Source organism: Rousettus aegyptiacus, unplaced genomic scaffold (genome assembly GCF_014176215.1).
Source record: "Rousettus aegyptiacus isolate mRouAeg1 unplaced genomic scaffold, mRouAeg1.p scaffold_m13_p_8, whole genome shotgun sequence".
In the NCBI taxonomy this organism is placed as follows: domain Eukaryota; kingdom Metazoa; phylum Chordata; class Mammalia; order Chiroptera; family Pteropodidae; genus Rousettus; species Rousettus aegyptiacus.
In genome coordinates this window covers 107,049,912-107,067,251 of record NW_023416311.1, presented here as the reverse complement: position 1 = coordinate 107,067,251, position 17,340 = coordinate 107,049,912, and the positions used below count along the sequence as shown (strand labels likewise).

General features: G+C 49.0%; 1 protein-coding gene across 4 annotated transcripts in view; it reads right to left on the bottom strand.

The window, feature by feature from the left end:
* CTNND2 (catenin delta 2) overlaps nucleotides 1-17,340 on the bottom strand; it is a 751,200-nt gene that overhangs the window by 206,233 nt on the left and 527,627 nt on the right. For all 4 annotated transcript variants that reach the window (XM_036225698.1, XM_036225697.1, XM_016163669.2 and 1 more), the window contains one exon: nucleotides 10,001-10,133. In XM_036225698.1, coding sequence (XP_036081591.1) covers nucleotides 10,001-10,133 — 133 coding nt within the window. The remainder of the gene's footprint in view (nucleotides 1-10,000; nucleotides 10,134-17,340) is intronic.

Below are 17,340 nucleotides of genomic sequence, written 5' to 3'. Positions count from 1 at the left end.
CTTTTTTTCATTTTAAATAGTCGTTCATGTTAAATAATTAAGACATTAGTAAAATAGATTATACAGAAAGAAAGTAAACATTCTCCATAATTTCATCTCTTAAAGGTAACAATTATTAAAAGGTTTGATATATTTCTTCCAACTTCATTTTATACACATAAACTAATATATTTATTGCTTTATTTTTTAAAAAACAGAATTATGCTAGTGATACTATTTTGCAACTTTTTTAAAGTTAGAAATATCCTAAACGCTCTCTATTCCTACGTTCCTAATTTTTTTTTTTACTACCACAAAAACAAAGCTATCATAAGCTATCTGGCTTTTTTTTTTTTTTTTTTGTATGCTTGTTGGCATATTTCTACACAGCAAATTTCTAATTTGTTAGAAATGGTGTAAGGCTATGTACATTTTAAAAAGTATCCCCCATAAGATATATTCTTACCAACACCATATTATTAGTCTTTTGTTGTTAATTTTTTTAATTTTTGCAATTCTAATAGACTTAAAAAAAATGCTACCTCAGAATTTAATTTCTTGGTTATTATTTTATATTCGTTTCCGGTAGACAGTACGATGATTAGACATTTACATCATTTAGGAAGTGACCTCCCCCCGATTACTCCTCACCCATCTGGCACCACGCACAGCCATCACGATACTATTGACTGCAGCCCCTGCTGTACTCTGCCTCCTCGGTTCTGTAACTCCTGATTCGTCCTGTCCATCTGACGGCCCCACCCGCCCACAACGCACTCTCCCTGAGCAGGCCGCACCTGAGTCCCAGCCCCCAGCACGCTCTTCTCACTCTCTCCTTCCGCCCTGCTCCTTCTCTTTTGCTGCTGGGCTGGGCGGGAGGGAGGAGAAGAGGTATGTCCTCCCCCGGAGTCAGGCCCAGAGGTGGTCTCCATCTGTGGGTTTTCTAGGGCAGCGACCATGGCCACCCCAAAATATGCTTATTTTGAATCATTTTGGATTTAAGCTACTTGAGAAACAGCTAACACAAGGACACTCTGACTGTCTGACTCCCTGAAAGCAGGGGATAAAATCTCCGACCCCAGGAGGCAGGGACACATCTCATTGCCAGAGTTAGGGGGTTCGGGGCCGAGAAGGCTTTGCAAAGCAGCTCTGCTTAGTTCATTTACTCTTTGGTACCCAAGCCCAAGATTCTTTGTCTTGCCAGTTTTTCACAAATTTATTGCATCTCCTTCTAAAATGTATAAAAGCTGCCTGCTTCGGTCATTTCTTTTAGGTCCCATATCGGCGAGACTCTCGTACACCCCAAGTTAACCTTGATTTTTCTCCCGTTGCTCTATCTCATGTTGATTTAATTCTTAAACCAGCCAGAAGAACCAAGAAGGGCGGCAGGAAAACCTTTTCCCCCCTGACGGTTTCCTCTGCCAGATCAACTGATTTCCTCATGGGAAGCACCCGCGGCTACAGAAGCCAGCGCAGGCAGGTGGCCACGCCGCCTGCTGCCCCCGGGGGGAGCTTCGCTGTGTCCTGATGGCCGCGCCCTGCTTCTCCGTGTGCCGCTGCACTTGCGCAGGGACAGGCCTAAATCGTCTATACTGCCGGTCTCTTCTCGCCCACCATGGCCCGCCTTCCTTCCTGAAGGGACCTCACTCAGACTTGCGGGCACACGGTCCCTGCTCACTGGTCCCTCTGTACCTCCGCGATGTCTCAGCCCTGTGCTCTGGGGGCACAAGACAAGTCGCCGGCGCAGAAGCTGAGCTGGCAGCTGTCTTGGACGGGGCTGTCAGTCTCCCTTGTTCTGCCGTCACCTACGACTCACGGGCTGCTCCTGTCCTCATGAACTTTCTGGTGACATGATTTCCTTCTCTCTCTCGGTTCTCCTGTTAAACTCATCCTTGGAAGAGGCCCTCACACCGGTGGGGACTCTACGGCCTTTAGGGAGACTTGAATCTTCTACCAAGAACTAGGCCCTCTTTGAACTTGGCCTTAGGAAAGATCAACTGATTTCCTCATGGGAAGCACCAGCTGCTGGAGTCTGTATTCAGTGACCTCTGGGGTCACAGACCTGTCCCAGTGATTGGATCCTCCTGACGCTGGGGAAGACGGGACTTTTTTCCATGGCAGCCCTCCGTCTCTTTGGCCCCAAACCAGGACACGCCTCTGGCTGGCTGATGGATGCTACGACAGGCCCAGGTGTAGGGAGGAAAGGCGAGAGAGGCACTAGCGGTGGCAGAGATGGAGGCGGAAGGACAGAGAGCTGCGAGAGCGGAAGGTGTGTGCCCAGCGGGGAGGGCCAGAGTGCCAAGAAGCACCGGGCGCCCCTGCCGCATCCTCGTCCTAGTCAATCTTTAAGTGCAACGGCCACCGAATCACCAGCGTGCGGTGTCTCCGCTGCCTTCATCTTTGCGCCTTTCTCCAGATCGAACCGCCCGTGGTTCTGATTGACCCGCCCCATGGCACAGGGACAGAGCCACCAAGCTCATATATATCTACCTCGGTGGAAGCATCGTGCCCTCTTTAGCTGTAATTCTGTCCCGGCCTGTTAGCAATGTCGCCTGCTTATTTTCTCCTCCACGGAGTTACTGGAAGCGCTGGTCCAGGAACTCAATTCCGCCTCTCCCATCACCTTTCATGCGTGAAGGACTGAGCCTTCACGAAAGTAAAAAACAAAAAAAAAAGATCGATCAGGCTGCCTTCTTCATTCACTCGGTTTCGGCTTCCGGCTGCGACGGAGCTTAGTCAGCAGGGACCACATGTCACATCTCTCCCGTGTTCACCAAGGTGGCAGTCCCCAGAAGCCCTAACGTCTCCACAGAGCCAGCCCTGCCCCAGACCCAGACCCAGACCCAGCCTCTCGCCTCCGACGAGGGTGCCTCGGCCCTCATCACGCCCCACACTCTTCCGTCCTCCGTCTCGATGCGATGTAAACGCGACAAGATAACGTTATCCTTGTGGAACCCGATCTTCCAGCTGTTTCTGCCACTGGCTTCCTCCTCTTTATTTATGCAGACCTGTCACTTGTCACCCTGCTGCTGTCTGTGTGCACAGACACTGTTCCTGTCCTAGGCGGCAACCTCAGAGGAGCCTCGTCGGGCGCCCTCATCTGCCACCGGCTCCTGGCTACTTCTCCACCGTGTTGATCTGGAAGGTTCCTTCTCGGTCAAACCCCCTCCTGTTACTGAGATTCTCTCACTGCGAAGTCGTTGTCTGTTACCTCAGAGTCCTTCCAGGTTCTCTCACAAACTACCACATGCCCCCAGATCCAAGAGCCAGGTTTTTTTGTTTTTTTGTTTTTTTTAATCGCACCTTCTCAGTCACTTCGAGGCTACCGTGAGAGGCGACCTGAGGTTACCTTCCTGCCTTTTTGACTTCCTCCCAGAAGCACACACTTTTACACTTTCTGGAGCAATCCTACTGGCCTCATTTACCCGAATCTAAGTTGTCTCTCTTGAAATGTGCTTTCCAAACTGCCCCGCCAAAAAAAAAAAAAAAAAAAAAAAAAAAGCAGACCTAGACTCCTCTGAAGATAAGGCCTCTGGCCTGGCAAAGCCTATACAACCTGGCCTTGGACACGCACCTCTCCGATCTCACCTTGTACACTTGTCTGTCCCCTCCTTTGCCGGGTTCCAGCCACACTCCTAGCTGCTCCTTGGCATGAGCTGAGTTGTGCCTTCTCAGGAGACGCATTGGGACCCCCACCCCAGGTACCTATGAATGTGCGCTTATCTGGAAACGTGGTCTCCGCAGGTGCACTTAAATTAAGGTTGGGTTGCGAGGGTGGGCCTTCGTCTAAAATGACTAGTGTCCTTACAGGAAGAGGAGAAGAGACACACACAGGAACAGGTAGGGAAGAGCGTGCCGTGTCACGTCAGGGGCAGAGACTGGAGTGATACACCTGTAAGCCAGGGACTGAGGGCCACGCCAGAAGCTAGAAGAGGCAAGGAAGCCTCCCACCTGTCTCAGGGAGCCTGGCCTTGCAGGTACCTTGATCTCGGACTTCCGGCCCCCAGACTTGGGAGGAGTGGATTTCTGTTGTTTCAAGCCACCCGGCCTGGCTTGTTTCTGCAGCCCGAGGAAACTAACAGACTCCAGGAGGACAGACGCGCTTATCCGGCTTCGGGTTTGTTTGCTTCGTGCGTGGGACACCACCCCCTGCGGCAGAGAACTAACTCTACAGTGCTCTCTCTCACCACTCGAACACCATTGCTCAGAGTCGGCTTTCCTGCCGACCCCGCATGAAACGGCAGCTGGCCCTGCCCCCTCCACACGCACCGCTCTCCGCCCCGCCGACCCGCTGTGGTTCCTTCACGGCCAGCGTCGCCGTCCGACGTATGCCGGATCCGTGCCTCTGACTTGTTCAGTGCTGCTTCCCCTCCGTGGAGCTGGGTCTAGTTTGTTGTCTGCTACATCATCGGCACCAGGAACAGAGCCTGGACCTTCATGCCTGCTCGGTGGACGTCTGCCGAATGAGAACCGCCATTCGTCCCTCTTTCCCGTAGAGCAACGTATTAGGCGTCTGGGCGTGTGTGTGTGTGTGTGCTTTCATGTCGCGTGCACGAATGACTCTTTGATGCCAGCTTCCGAGAAGCCGTGGCTGAGCGTGCGTGTTTCGGTGGTGGCTCGGCACACAGCCGCACACAAGGCGCGTTTTCAGCGCGGGCTCTAGCGGACGACAGAGTTCAGAAGGTGCATGAGGAACAGCACAATGACGCAGAAGACGTACAAACATCTGTCTGTAGCTCCGCGAGACTGCTTTTCCATTTAACTGTTAGGAAGAGGCTTCCTCAATTCATATTTGCGACACATACCGAGAATAACCCACATTTCTTAACCGCTCACTCCGAAGGTGATATGGATTCTTTTGCCATTTTACAGTCTGGGAAACTGAGGGTCAGAGAGGTAAAGAAACCTGCCCAAGATCATGGAGCTGGAACGTCGTAGGGCAGCCAGGTTCAGAGGCAGGTGCCCGGCCCCAGAGCCCACGCTGTGAGCTCAGCGGGACGCCCTCCGCTGACACCTAGCAACTCACACAGGCTCTCTTTCAAAAAACGTTGAAGACTTTATGACTAAGGAAGAGAAGAAATGGTTCAAAGTGTGAAGATAATCAACAGAAAGATGGATAGGGCTTTCTCATGAACTATATGAGGTGGAAAGAACAAAGAATAAAACAGAAATTATGAAACACTTTAAGTGCTGTCTTTTGAAAGAAAAATGGAATTATATTAGCGATACTATTTTGCAACTTCTTTTTTTTTTTTAAATAAACACAAGCCAGTCCTTCCCATATGTAACATCATAATAAAGTTTGAGATTTTTTTTTTTTAAAAAAAACATTATTAAGTGAATGGTCTGATGCTGAAAAAATACATTTTACAATTACTTGAGGTCTTACATTTATAATTTTTATTACATTAACTTAAAACTTACTAAATTTAGTTTACTTGTAATGGAATAAATTAAAATATTAAACATTTTTACGTTTAAAAGTAGTCCCTTCCTGCCATTTGAAAATGGGCGAATACTTTTTTTGATCTCTCGGTGATATCTTACCTTGAGTGCCACCATGCAGGGTACGCACACACGCACGTGCTCGTGTGTGTGTGTGTGTGTGTGTGTGTGTGTGTGAGACCATGGGCCGCCTCGCTGCGTGCCCACTCTAACGTGTGCGTGAGAAGACATGGAAAGGGATGGAGGCGGGAGGGGCATAAACAAACGTAAAATCACTGTAACCCACGAAAGACCTAGTATGCTCCCCGAATCGATGGGACGGTCTTAACGTCCGTAACTGATGAAGAGCTCCTGGAAAGAATGAAGAAAGGGCGTGGGAGCACGAACGTGTTATGGACACGTGGCACCCCCTGCAAAAATGCCTACGGGACACGCACACGAGCGCGTTTTCGTACCTAATAACTCTCTAGCTATCTCAAGCTCGGCTTACTGTGACAGCGGAGACGGCACACACAGTTCAAGCATTACTGACGTCCATCCGGGCCAATCGCGGCTCTGCCTTCGAAAGTAGGCGGGCCCGCCTGCACATCGGATGTTCATTGGCCCGTGAAAACGAGCTGCGCAAGCTCGGGGGGCGTGCGGTGAGGACCCGGACCCTCTGCTCCTGCTTCCTCTTTCCCTAACTTGTTCATTTTTTTTTTTTTTTCCCCATCAACTGCTATTCTTCTGTTCTTCCCCAGTCTCGCTCTGGACTCCTGTTTGTCCGAATCCCCTCCTATTCCAATTTTTAGACACTCGCTGGCCTTCACAGTATGTATGGCTGAATGTTCTACCCGGAGTCAGGGCACCCAAGGGACTGCAGACTCTCCCTTAGTCACTTGTGACCACTAAAGTGACCACGCCAGTCCTCTCCCCTCATTTCCACCTCCCTGATGGCAGGGGAACCAGCAGACTGCCTCAGATCCAAGTTCAGCAGACCAGTAGGAAAAATTAGGGGCAGGGCTTCCCTCTGCTGATCTACAGACGTGAGTTCTCGACTTTGTTCCTATCAGATCCGGCATCGTTTTGAGCAAAACTGAATTTCTTGGCTTCATCATGTGAAAACCGTACAAAGCGCCATAATGAGGAGTGAGAAAGGCATGATTGATGACCCTCCACATATAGGAGATTTAATTCTGCCTTTCGCTCAAAGGCCTATTCATTGTGTGAGCAAAGTCAATACCAATAATGAAAGGCAGACTGAAGGGCTGAGACAATTGAGTAAAATGCAATAGGAAGACGAGAAGGCTGAGTAAATTTGGAAAGGCCCGGGCCTACGAGATTAGTATTTGGACAACAGGTAATTACAGAAATCAATACCCGTATATGAAAACATGACAGGCAGCCATCCGTCACGAAGAGAGGCCCATCGCTAATGATTTGGGCCCTGAGTTAGGTCGAGAGAAGAAAACAAGTCTGTGCAAAATCCCTCTTGGAGGTTGCATGTGCGTGTGTGTGTGTGCGCGCGCGTGCGCACATACACACACCGGCACGCCTATATGTGTTTCCTATGCAACTGAAGACAGAGCAAGGAAGACCCCGGACGGCTAACTTGGTATTTTATTTAAGCCTTTTGCACCTTCCCTGTTCCTCTGGCTTTTACTAACTTTGATCTAGTTTTGTCACCTCGGGACCAGGTTCTGCCCACATCGTCCTTTCCTTCCTTCTCATCTCAGCCTTCCGGGTCCCAAGGGAACATTGCCGCGAGGTCCTGGCAGTGTCTGGCGCCTGCAGGAGGTGCAGCTCACTGGCCCCCCTAAGCTGGACCAGGGCTCTCAGTGCCAGCTGCTGGAAGACTCTCCAGGCAGTGAGAGGTGATACGAACAGCCCGAAGGCACCCACCGCAAAACGAAAAACACTAGGTGCATGCGCACACCGACGTGCACACACACACGCGCGCGCGCACACACACACACACGCACGCATCAGATAAAACAGTCACTTAAGTTCCTCAGCTGTGTTCTTGGTCAAAAAAGGGAAGGGATGGATGAATACGTCGCTGCTAAGCAGGTGCATTCACGAAGTCACCTGGTCCTTCGAAGATGCCACAGTGGGCTGGCAGCATCTCTCTTTTAAAGAAGAAAAGCGACTCAAGAGGGACAGCCGCTTGTTCAACGAGACAAAGCTAGTGAGCAGGGATGTGGCATCGGAAGACATATCTGTCTGACACTGAGGTGTGTGCTGGTCACCTCCTGCGTACCACAGGGTGGGGGGATTCTGCTGTGGCCACACACACGAGTCGAGCCAGCTGTCGGGCGTCAGTGCTGTCGAGAGGCTTCGAGAGCAGTCCAGAGACCATGGAGCAGAGCCAATGAGGCCAGTGACTTCGAACTCCCCCAGGCCACGATGTCCGTACTGCCCGACCGCGTGACTCCCGGTAATGAAGAGTCTGACTCTGTTTGTGATGTGTGGCTTCCGACAGCTCTTACACCTCACCCTCGCTGCTCCCCTCTGCTCGCATCTGAGCAAGCTGGGAAGAAAAGTCAGTGTTTCATCTTGTGGCATCAGCAGGGAGTTCAAACCCCGAAAGTTCCTGTCTACATACGGGAACCTCGTCCAGGTGCCCACCTGTAACCACCGTGAAATCGTGAGCCAGCCTCCTTTCCTGCTGTTGGCAGCCCTGCGCGGGAACCACCCTGCTCACCTCGCGAGGCTCGTGATGTGAGTGACCCGCCCTCCCAGGCACCCTTGGTGTGCGTGTGGTGTGCTCCGTCTTGACATCGGAACCGAATTTAGGGTCGCAGGGCGCCCCATTTTCGTGGGGGTTACACAACCCTCCTGAACCAACTTTATGCCGACGATGGAATAAATGCTTTCGGGACCTTTCGTGAAACCCTCAAAGTTGTAATCTCCAAAACCTGATAGTATGCGATCCCCTAAAGCAGAAAGCTGTCCTTCATTTCAAATAGCCCTTTCGTTTTCTATCAAAAACAGAGAATGGTTAAGATGATTTCTATTTGGGGAAGGAGCTGCACAAGTTTAATTTATTTTTAGGTCACTTTATCTATCGATCTATTGATCTATCTAAATTTTCGCTTTTCAATGACAGGTGACGTTCAGTATTATTTATGTTTGTTTCGGGTGTGCGGCACGGTGGTCAGACATTGATGTGATGTACGGAGCGGTCCCCCTTGCTTAGTCCAGCACCCGCCTGGCGCGGTACGGAGTTATCACAGCGTTACGGACGGCATTCCCTGTGCTGCATGCCACGTCCCTGTCACCGTTTTGTCACCGCCGGTCTGTACTTCTCAGTCCCTTCACCTTTTTAGGTCATGTTAATAGGTGGTATTTTTTGACATTTTAAATTTATCTTAGATGGACGACATTTCTCTTTACCTCAGCGTTGGTACTACTGACATTCGGGGCCGAATAATTCTTGGTGGTAGAGGCCATACCATGTATGATGCGGTGTGTCGCAATGATCCTGGCCACTCCCCACTAGACGCTAATGGCACCACCACAACCCCCTCCAATTGTGACATTGAAACATGTCTCCAGATGTTGCCAATTGTCCCTTGGGGGGAAAAAATCACACCTGGTTGTGAACCACTGTTCTGTATCTCTTCCATAAAGAAGTATGACTTTTCTGAGAACGAGCATGGATCAAGTACTCTCAGTCCCAGTGGAAGAGACTGAAAAAAAGATAAAAAGCCGCTAGGCTATGTATATCCTAATGCAAGCAAGCAAAATCTATAATAAATTACAATTATATCTTCAAATCTCTCCACTTTTAAACTAATTTAGACTCATCCTCAAAATTGCTCACGTGTTATGGAGATTACTTTATAGCTTCTAACATCTTTTTATTAGAAAAAAAAAAAAGTCACTCGGCTGCTTATATGCAAAATGCTTATCTAAAAAATCAGAGTTAGCCGTGCTGCCCACCATGATTTTCCAGAAATATCGCACACCACAATGTAGGCACTTTGAAGTATTCCAAAAAATAGAAAGCACGTTAACAATCGTTCACGTGACGGACACAGACAACGGCGTCTTTCCTGGATCACCTATACCTGTATGTCACGCACTGGTACTTTTGTGAATGGCTCAGAATGCTTGGTGATAATACGGAACTGGTTTATTGCCTGAAGTCCTCATCCTATCCATGTGTTTTCCAGGGAGCAGAGATGATACCATAGAGGGAGGAGAGTGGTGATCTCGTCGGAAATGGAAGAGACAACGTAAGATGCTTTGTCTTTCTTTAGAATCTAGAGGCGGAGACGACTCTAGAGAGGGAACTGGGAAGAGAAAGGCCAACCACACACAAGGACAGCACCGGGCAACCTCGCCTCTGTTGACATGGGCACGTGTCCTTGATCCTCTATTTGGCAACATTCAAATATTAAAAAAAAAAAAAAAGAGTGTATGACAGGCATGCCAGTTCATTTGAGGGAAAATGCCATGTTTCGGTCTTAAACATGGATCTTAAGTTTTGAAACGTTGGTGTTCTCATTTCTTTCCCTTTGCGACATTACCGTGAAAGCCTCAGGGGTGATGGATCTGACACCGGTCATTCAAAAATCCGCGTGACGCTTACCTCGGCTTTAATTTTATTGTCTCCGAAGCACAGGTGCTGTAAGTAGGCCGCCGCGTTGGACTGGACGGAAGGGAACTGGTGTTGCAACATCTGGATCACCTCGGGCAGCTCTGGGTCTCGCCATCCGAACTCTCTGAACGAAAGGAAGGAGGGAGAACGTGAGCGAGAAATCGTGCCGCGCCGTCGACGTGCGGCTAATTCTTGTATGAAATGCACTGAAGAGTTCACACGGGGACATTTCACAAACGCTTGTTCCGGTTTTCTGACACGTATCCATCAGAAGAGAATTTGAAAACATTCCTTTGAGTAAATGGTTGGTAAGTATATACATGTGTACATACACATAGGTACACGTAGACCCATACAACCTCAAACGTGTTAACAAGTTATCTGTTTATGAAGATCATGGAAAAAAATGACTTAAAATGGCACCTGATTTTATTCGTATATACATTTTTCATTCAGGCTGAAAAGGTCACATTTTCCAATAGATTGTTTCAACAGTGCGATTTAAGTACCGTATTTTGCCAAATTATCAGACAAGAGGAAAATGTAACGGAACGGGTTCAATCCAAAAGATCATAACAGCATGTGATGTCCTCTTGTTATTGTTATTACCATAATGTCTTTAAAAATAGGCAGAGTCCTTAAATGATTCACTGGGGATCAAAGTATAACAACAAGGCAATTTTATAAAAGGAAATCATTTAAAGTGTTAAGATGATTCATACGATGTTAATAAATGTATGGCATTGAATATTCTTTTCCCGTTCTTTCCTTTTCCCATTTGAGCTACTTCAAGAAGCTGGTTGTTTGTTTATGTTTAAGAAATACGCTCTAAAATATTTAAATGCATTCTAAAACATAAGGTTGATTGTGTGGTATTATGCAAATACATATCCTTTTATGAAGTCAATCAGCTCAACCAGTTACAATATCGAGCTAAAAGGGCCAACCGTATGGATTCTATTCCTGTAGAAGGAAGCCAATTTTTAACAGAGAAATAAAAACGCAACCTCCGAGACCACAGATAAAAACTTGACCCCACGAGCCACAAAAGCCTACTATTTATCTGAAGGATGAGGAGGAGGAGAAATGAGAAGGCTTTGCAACAGCCACTCTGCTGCTACAGAAACAATTCAGAAGCCTGCATCCGACTGATGTCAGTTCAGGGCTGTCATCTGAGAAGAAGAATCACGAAAGAACAGGAGCGAGAAGGGAACAGACAAAGGTTAGAAGTTTCCTCGTAGATCCCAGCCTGTCCTCTTTATCTTTCCTCTATCACGGCTGGTAGAGGTTGTCGAGCAAACCTTGGAACACGTTGCTGCCTCTCTTAGAGTGACCAAATATGACATGCGGTGGGGTCCCTTTTGCATTGGCTTGGTTTTTATTGGAAAGATAAAACGTTCAATTTACTATGCATTTAGTATTTAATACATTTACCTGCAATCTTAGGCAAATTTTCAGAAGGACGTACATAGTACAGGAACACATTTGCTACAAAACATAATTCAGTGATTGCTGATCATGGACAAGCGATTGACTTTTTCTTGGCTACGTGATCACAGCAGAAAACAATTATGGATTAAATCACAGGAAGCCTGTTTTCCTTCTTAATTTAATTTCCTTTTGTTCCTCTGCCACACGGAGATAGCATAGTCCCTCCTCCTTTAATGGAAGCCTCCTAAACTTATATTCTTCATACCAATTAAATAAAATCTTACAGAATACCTGTAAATTAAAATGAGAAGCGTCATACAAAGAAACAAGATGACTAAGGTGAATTCAGGTAAGCTTGTGCTCCTGGAAAATGGTTAGTAAAGAATACATTTCTGCCTGTTTTATTGCCCAGATGGTAATTGTTCTATTAGGCTCATACAGCATGAACCCCTTTGGAACAAAAACTCTAGGGGGACAGTGTTAGGGAAACTCAGCATATGTGCATGTGGGTGTGTGTGTGTGTGTGTGTGCGCGCGTGTGTGCATGCACGGCTTCTAAGACAAAATGTTCTGGAAAAGGCAAATGCCGGCGAGGAACCAGAGTGTGGGGAAGGGGCTCTCAGAGGGGCTGGCCACCTGGGAACAGGGTTCAGGTGAGTCTGTGAAACAGGAAGCTGCGGGAGGAGGCTGCCGGGGACGGGGACGGTGGGGATGGGGCTGGACAGCAAGTCTGGGATGAGATCGCGAGGGGACTTTGATTCAGCTACAAAAAGTCTGAGCCTGGTATGTGCTCAGTGTGGCGCACAGGAAATCTATGGGAATTTAGATGTATTTAGGCTTATCCAAGAGGCAGAAAAATAAACCTCAGTAACAGCAAACGTACACCCAAAGTCGTTCGCACGTTTTTACTCTGTAATCCTAACAAGCCTTGTGCAGTCTACTCTCATGTGACAGAGGAGGAAACTAGACTTAAGATGTCAACGAACTTAAGCGGTGAAGCCGAAACAAAACCCTGTCTGCTTTGAACAGATAAAACTAAACCACAGAAGCGTGCCACCTGCTGTAATCATTGTCCGGAACTGTCTAAAACAGTGATATTTTGGGGGACAATGTTTGAGAAGTAAATATGTTTAAAATAGTGTGCCTGGGGACATTTTAGATTGTCACGAGTGGAAGATGCTATTAGCATCCAGTGAGTAGAGGCCAACATCTTATAATGCACGGGACAGCTCCCCACCATGAAGAGTTATGTGTCCCCGAAATGTCATGAGAGCCAAGGCGCAGAAACCCCAGTCTCAACATGCAGTGTGTCTGGCCACTTTTGTTGAGCAGGCGTGTTATAAATCTTTCACTCCTCAGTTACTGTGGTGGATGGAGTGGGCTCGGCGTTTGGCATTGCAGGAACTGGGAGTTGACAGCTCGAATACCTGGCTTTCTCCCTTCTAGCCAATAAGTACAAGATAGCACCTTGGTGTTTGCCGGTCTTGGTTTCCGTGGATCAAATTCAGAGACTAACGCCACTCATTTCACGGGATTCGTTTTTAAATGACAGCGTCAAGTGACATACGTGAAAGTCCTTGGTACCCTATTAAGAGCTGGAGTTATTCAAAGGCTGTTCTAAGGGATGGAGATATAAATTTTGTTTTAATACCATTTTTTAAGATAATCTCTTACTAGTGTGTATTCGATTGGACATTAACACTTATCTGAAGGAATACAAGGGTAAGAAGAGACGCCGCTTTGCCTTGCAGTAAAATCTGCGCCTTGAAACGCGTCGTTACGAAACGCTTTCCCTTCTCCACCTCCCCCTCCGGCTGCAGTCAGAGCTGGTTCAAGCCTGGCTCCGCCACGAAGTGCCCAGCAGCCGTGGGTGCCCTCCTCCCTGTGTCTCACTTGCTGCAGAGTCTCCACCGGCTGACATGTGAGGTGTTTCTCAGAACACGCGTTCATCGAGCCCGTCTGTCATACTGAGATAATAATTCCTACCTTGGAGCATTGTTGAGATGATTAGAAATAATATATATGAACCCCTTAGGGCAATAGCTGGCACTCAGGGGGGGCCCTCAAGAAATGTCGGGTGTTACACGCGTAACGAGCTGAAGAAGGGAAGAACAAGAAATGAGAACCGGCCGCCCGACCTCCTCCAGACGCCACACTCGGGACTCCGTGACTGGGCTCCGCTTTAGAAATGTTAATGGAACTGGAGAAAATGCAAATGTAACCTTTTCTCCATTAAAACTTGTCACGCAGACCAACAATATTGTGACTATGTCCTCACTCGCGCACGGACGGTGCAGTTAAAACCACGCCCAGCGCTCTGCGGCAGACGGTGTGAGATTCGCCCGTCTCACGCGGGCTCTGACGAAGAGTCCATGTGCCGGCGCGAGTGCCATCGCAGGAACTCCTGCGACGAAGGGAGACCGGGGCACCCAGAGCCCCCGGGGACTCACAACGCGGTGCTGGGCAGAGCTTCGTGTGCCGGGGACGAGTGCTTGCTCGGACGCTCCTCCTGAGGGCAGCGATGGGGTCAGAATATTATTTAAACTTCTGAAAACCTCGATCATGTCTAAACGTTTGAACTCTAACGAAAAGGTGTGAAGACCATTTTGGTTTTAATTTGTCTATCCGGAGCCATGAGGTGGCCTGTTTTGTCTCTGACTCGGTCTCGTCGATAGGGCTGGGGGAGGCGGGTACGGAGGTGCTGGTCTAAACAAAGTTAGATAGAGGATTTTTCAAAAATCACGTAATAGAGATGTTTTAATCGTTGTCTGACGAGAATGTGTCCAATGATTAACACACGTACGTGTTAATGTCTCGATCCTAATTCCTAGAGAGTCTGTAGCCCAACCAAAAAGCTGCCCTGCGTGGTTAATCACATTTACGATCATTCTTTGCTATTATACCAAGTTGTACTAGAATTATGACGATCTGGAAAGCGAGCTCAGTAGTTACAGCTTTTAGAAAGAGGTGGCCTTCTCCAAGCTCGACATTTTGAGAAGATGCAGTTCTCAGAGTTGCATCGTAAGCGTGCGTTTGTCACACGGCAGGACTTCTGGCCCTGCCTCGTGGGGGAGCGGACACCGGCTCCGGGGGACATGGAAGCACTCTGGGACCGTCCGGCCACCAGCCACTTCCTCCTGTCCACGACCCTCATCTCATTTGAATTCTGGATTATAAATTAGACCCTCTGTTTTTACAAAAGATGGAGGAAACTCTCACCTACCACCTAGGAGGATGATGTTGAGAAAACAGTGAAAAATCGAGTATACAGAAGGAAAATTCAAATACCGTGAGCATAAGGTCAGCACACTTGTGTAATCTGTTTCAAATCTGCCTCTGTCCTTACAAGTAGCCCTGCCAACAGGAGACAAACTAATGCAGGCGAGACGCGGCCGGGCCTGCTAGCCAAGCAAAAGGCAGAATGGCTGTCTCTTTGAGCACTGGGACATCGGAAACGGAGTGTCTGTCCCAATACCTGTGGCCGGTCTGTGGTTAGGACACTATGGTGAACTGAATAATGGCCCCCAAAGGAGTCAGGTCCTAATCTCTGGAACCTGCGAATGTGACCTTATACGGCAAAACGGACTTGGCGCAGAGTAAGAAGGCAACGTAATGCCGAAAGTGAGGCGCTACGCTACTCTTTGAAGGGGTCGGGGGCCACGGGCGCAAGGATGCAGCTCTAGAAGCTGGGGGAGACGAGAAAACGGGGCTTTTCCTAGAACCTCTAGAGGCAGCATGGTCCCCACGGATCATGGGCCAGTAAGCTGGACTTTGGACGTCTGGCCTCGGAACTGTAAGAGAATCGATATGTGTTCATTTAGATCGTGAACTTTGAGTCAACGTTCTATCAGGGAACAAATGCCGAGGCCCAACCAACCGCAGGATGTGGCCCCTTTAGGCCACCCCCCTGGGGCGAGGAGGCGGAGGGCGCCGCTTACGCTATTCCGAGGGGCGCCACCTCCAATCCGTGCCTCCGGAGTCCTTGCCGTGACTACTGGTTCCCAGGAAGACGCCTCCGGTCACTTACTCTGAATTCCCGACCACCTCCTGCTCCTCTGCTCATCTGACTGAAATGTCTCTGACCTTCGGATTATTTCATTAAGGGCCGGTACCCTTCACCTCTCACCACAGACCTGCAGGCTGCCTGGCTGCCTGCTTCGTCTTAGGATTCGGCCACGAAGCACACTCACTCCTCCAGCCCGTGGTCGCCGAGTGACTGCTGTGGGCCGAGCCACTGGGGATCCAGCACCAAACACAGCAAAAGTTCCCATCCTCGGGGAACTTAGTTCCTAACACCGTCAATTCATAACTAAAAGAGCCAAATATATTATTTGTCAGATAGTGACAAGTGTGTGTCGGGTGGAATTGTGTCCTCCTCGCCACAAATTCACATCCATTTAGAACCTCGGAATGTACCCTTATTCGAAACAATCTCTGCAAATGTACTTAAGGATCAAGATGAGATCTTACTGAATTAGGGTGCGCCCCGAATCCAATGAGTGTCCCCAGAAGAGACGGAAAAGGACATGGAAGCACAGAGACAAGGACACACGTGCAGAGAGGCAGAGATTGGAGTGACGCGGCTGTACGTCACAGGATGCCAAGAGCTGCCGGCCACCACCAGAGGCCAGGGGACAGGCAGGGGACAGTCTCTCCCTCGGCGCCCCTGGAAGGAGGTAAGTCTCCTGATACCAACACATTGGTCTTCTGGTCTCCTGAACTCTTGGGGTTCTAAGCCGCCTAGTTTGTGGTACTTCGTTATGTCCGTCGCAGGGAATGACTACCAGTGTGATGGGAAAGCAGAAAGTGGGCGGGCACAGGCAATACCGGGGTGTGTGTGTGTGTGGGTGGGGGAGGCGTATGGGGTGGAGGTCGTGACTGTAGATGCAATGGCTAAGGAAGACCTCCCTGAGAACGTGACCCTGGAGCACAGACCTGGATTGGTACCAGAGAGAATGTTCCAGAAAAAGAGAGCGGTGACAAGAGCCCAGCTAGGGCAGGGCTGTGCTGGGCACGTCCAACAGGAGGCGCAAGGCCAGGGGGTGCAGTGGAGTGAGCCCTGCCCGGGGGCCGTGCTGACAGAGGCGGCGGGCGCCCCGGTCTCACAGGAATTGTCGGCCATGGCAGGATTTGGGTTTCTGCTCTGAGAGGTATGGGAGCCGACGGAATACCACGATCTGATTCGAAGTGTGAAAGGATCACTTTGGGGGCGTCTACATGGATGTGTACATCTGTCGAAAGTCATAAACTGCAGGTCTCAGAAGGCACGTTTATTGTACATCAATCACACCTTGATAAAGCTAAGTTTACAGAAGGGCTCCCTCTGGCGGCGGGGTTCAGAACAGACCCTAGGGGGCAGGACGGAGGCAGGGGACTGGCGAAGCCTCTACAGGGATCCCGGAGAGAACGGGGGTGGCCGGCAGAGGGCGCCCAGGAGCACAGGGAGTCGGGATGCGTCTGGAAGGCGGAGCCAGCAGGCTTTGCTGATGGGGTGCACGTGAAGTGTGAGGGAGGGAGATGCCCAGGGCCTCCCTTTGACGGGCCCCCAGTACTCCTCCCACCCAAGGCTCCACACCACTCAGGCGTGGCCCGGGGCCAGTGGGTGGGTCAGTCAGACTAGGGCCCACTTGTGGGGACTGGCATCTATTCTGGAATAAAAAGGAACAATGTCAACTAGCAAGTTTTCTACTGGCTGCTGAAGCAGAGAGAAACATTAAAATAATGAGAAATTGGTTATTTCTGAACTATTATGGATACTGGGTGCTTTAAATTAATCTTAGCCAAGCAATGGACTTCTCTGACTTCAATTCATTAGGAGTTGAGGGGGAAAATAATGTAAAAAGATTAGCCAAAATTTCTGTTACTATTTATCTTTTAAAATCGCGTGTAGTTTAAGTACCA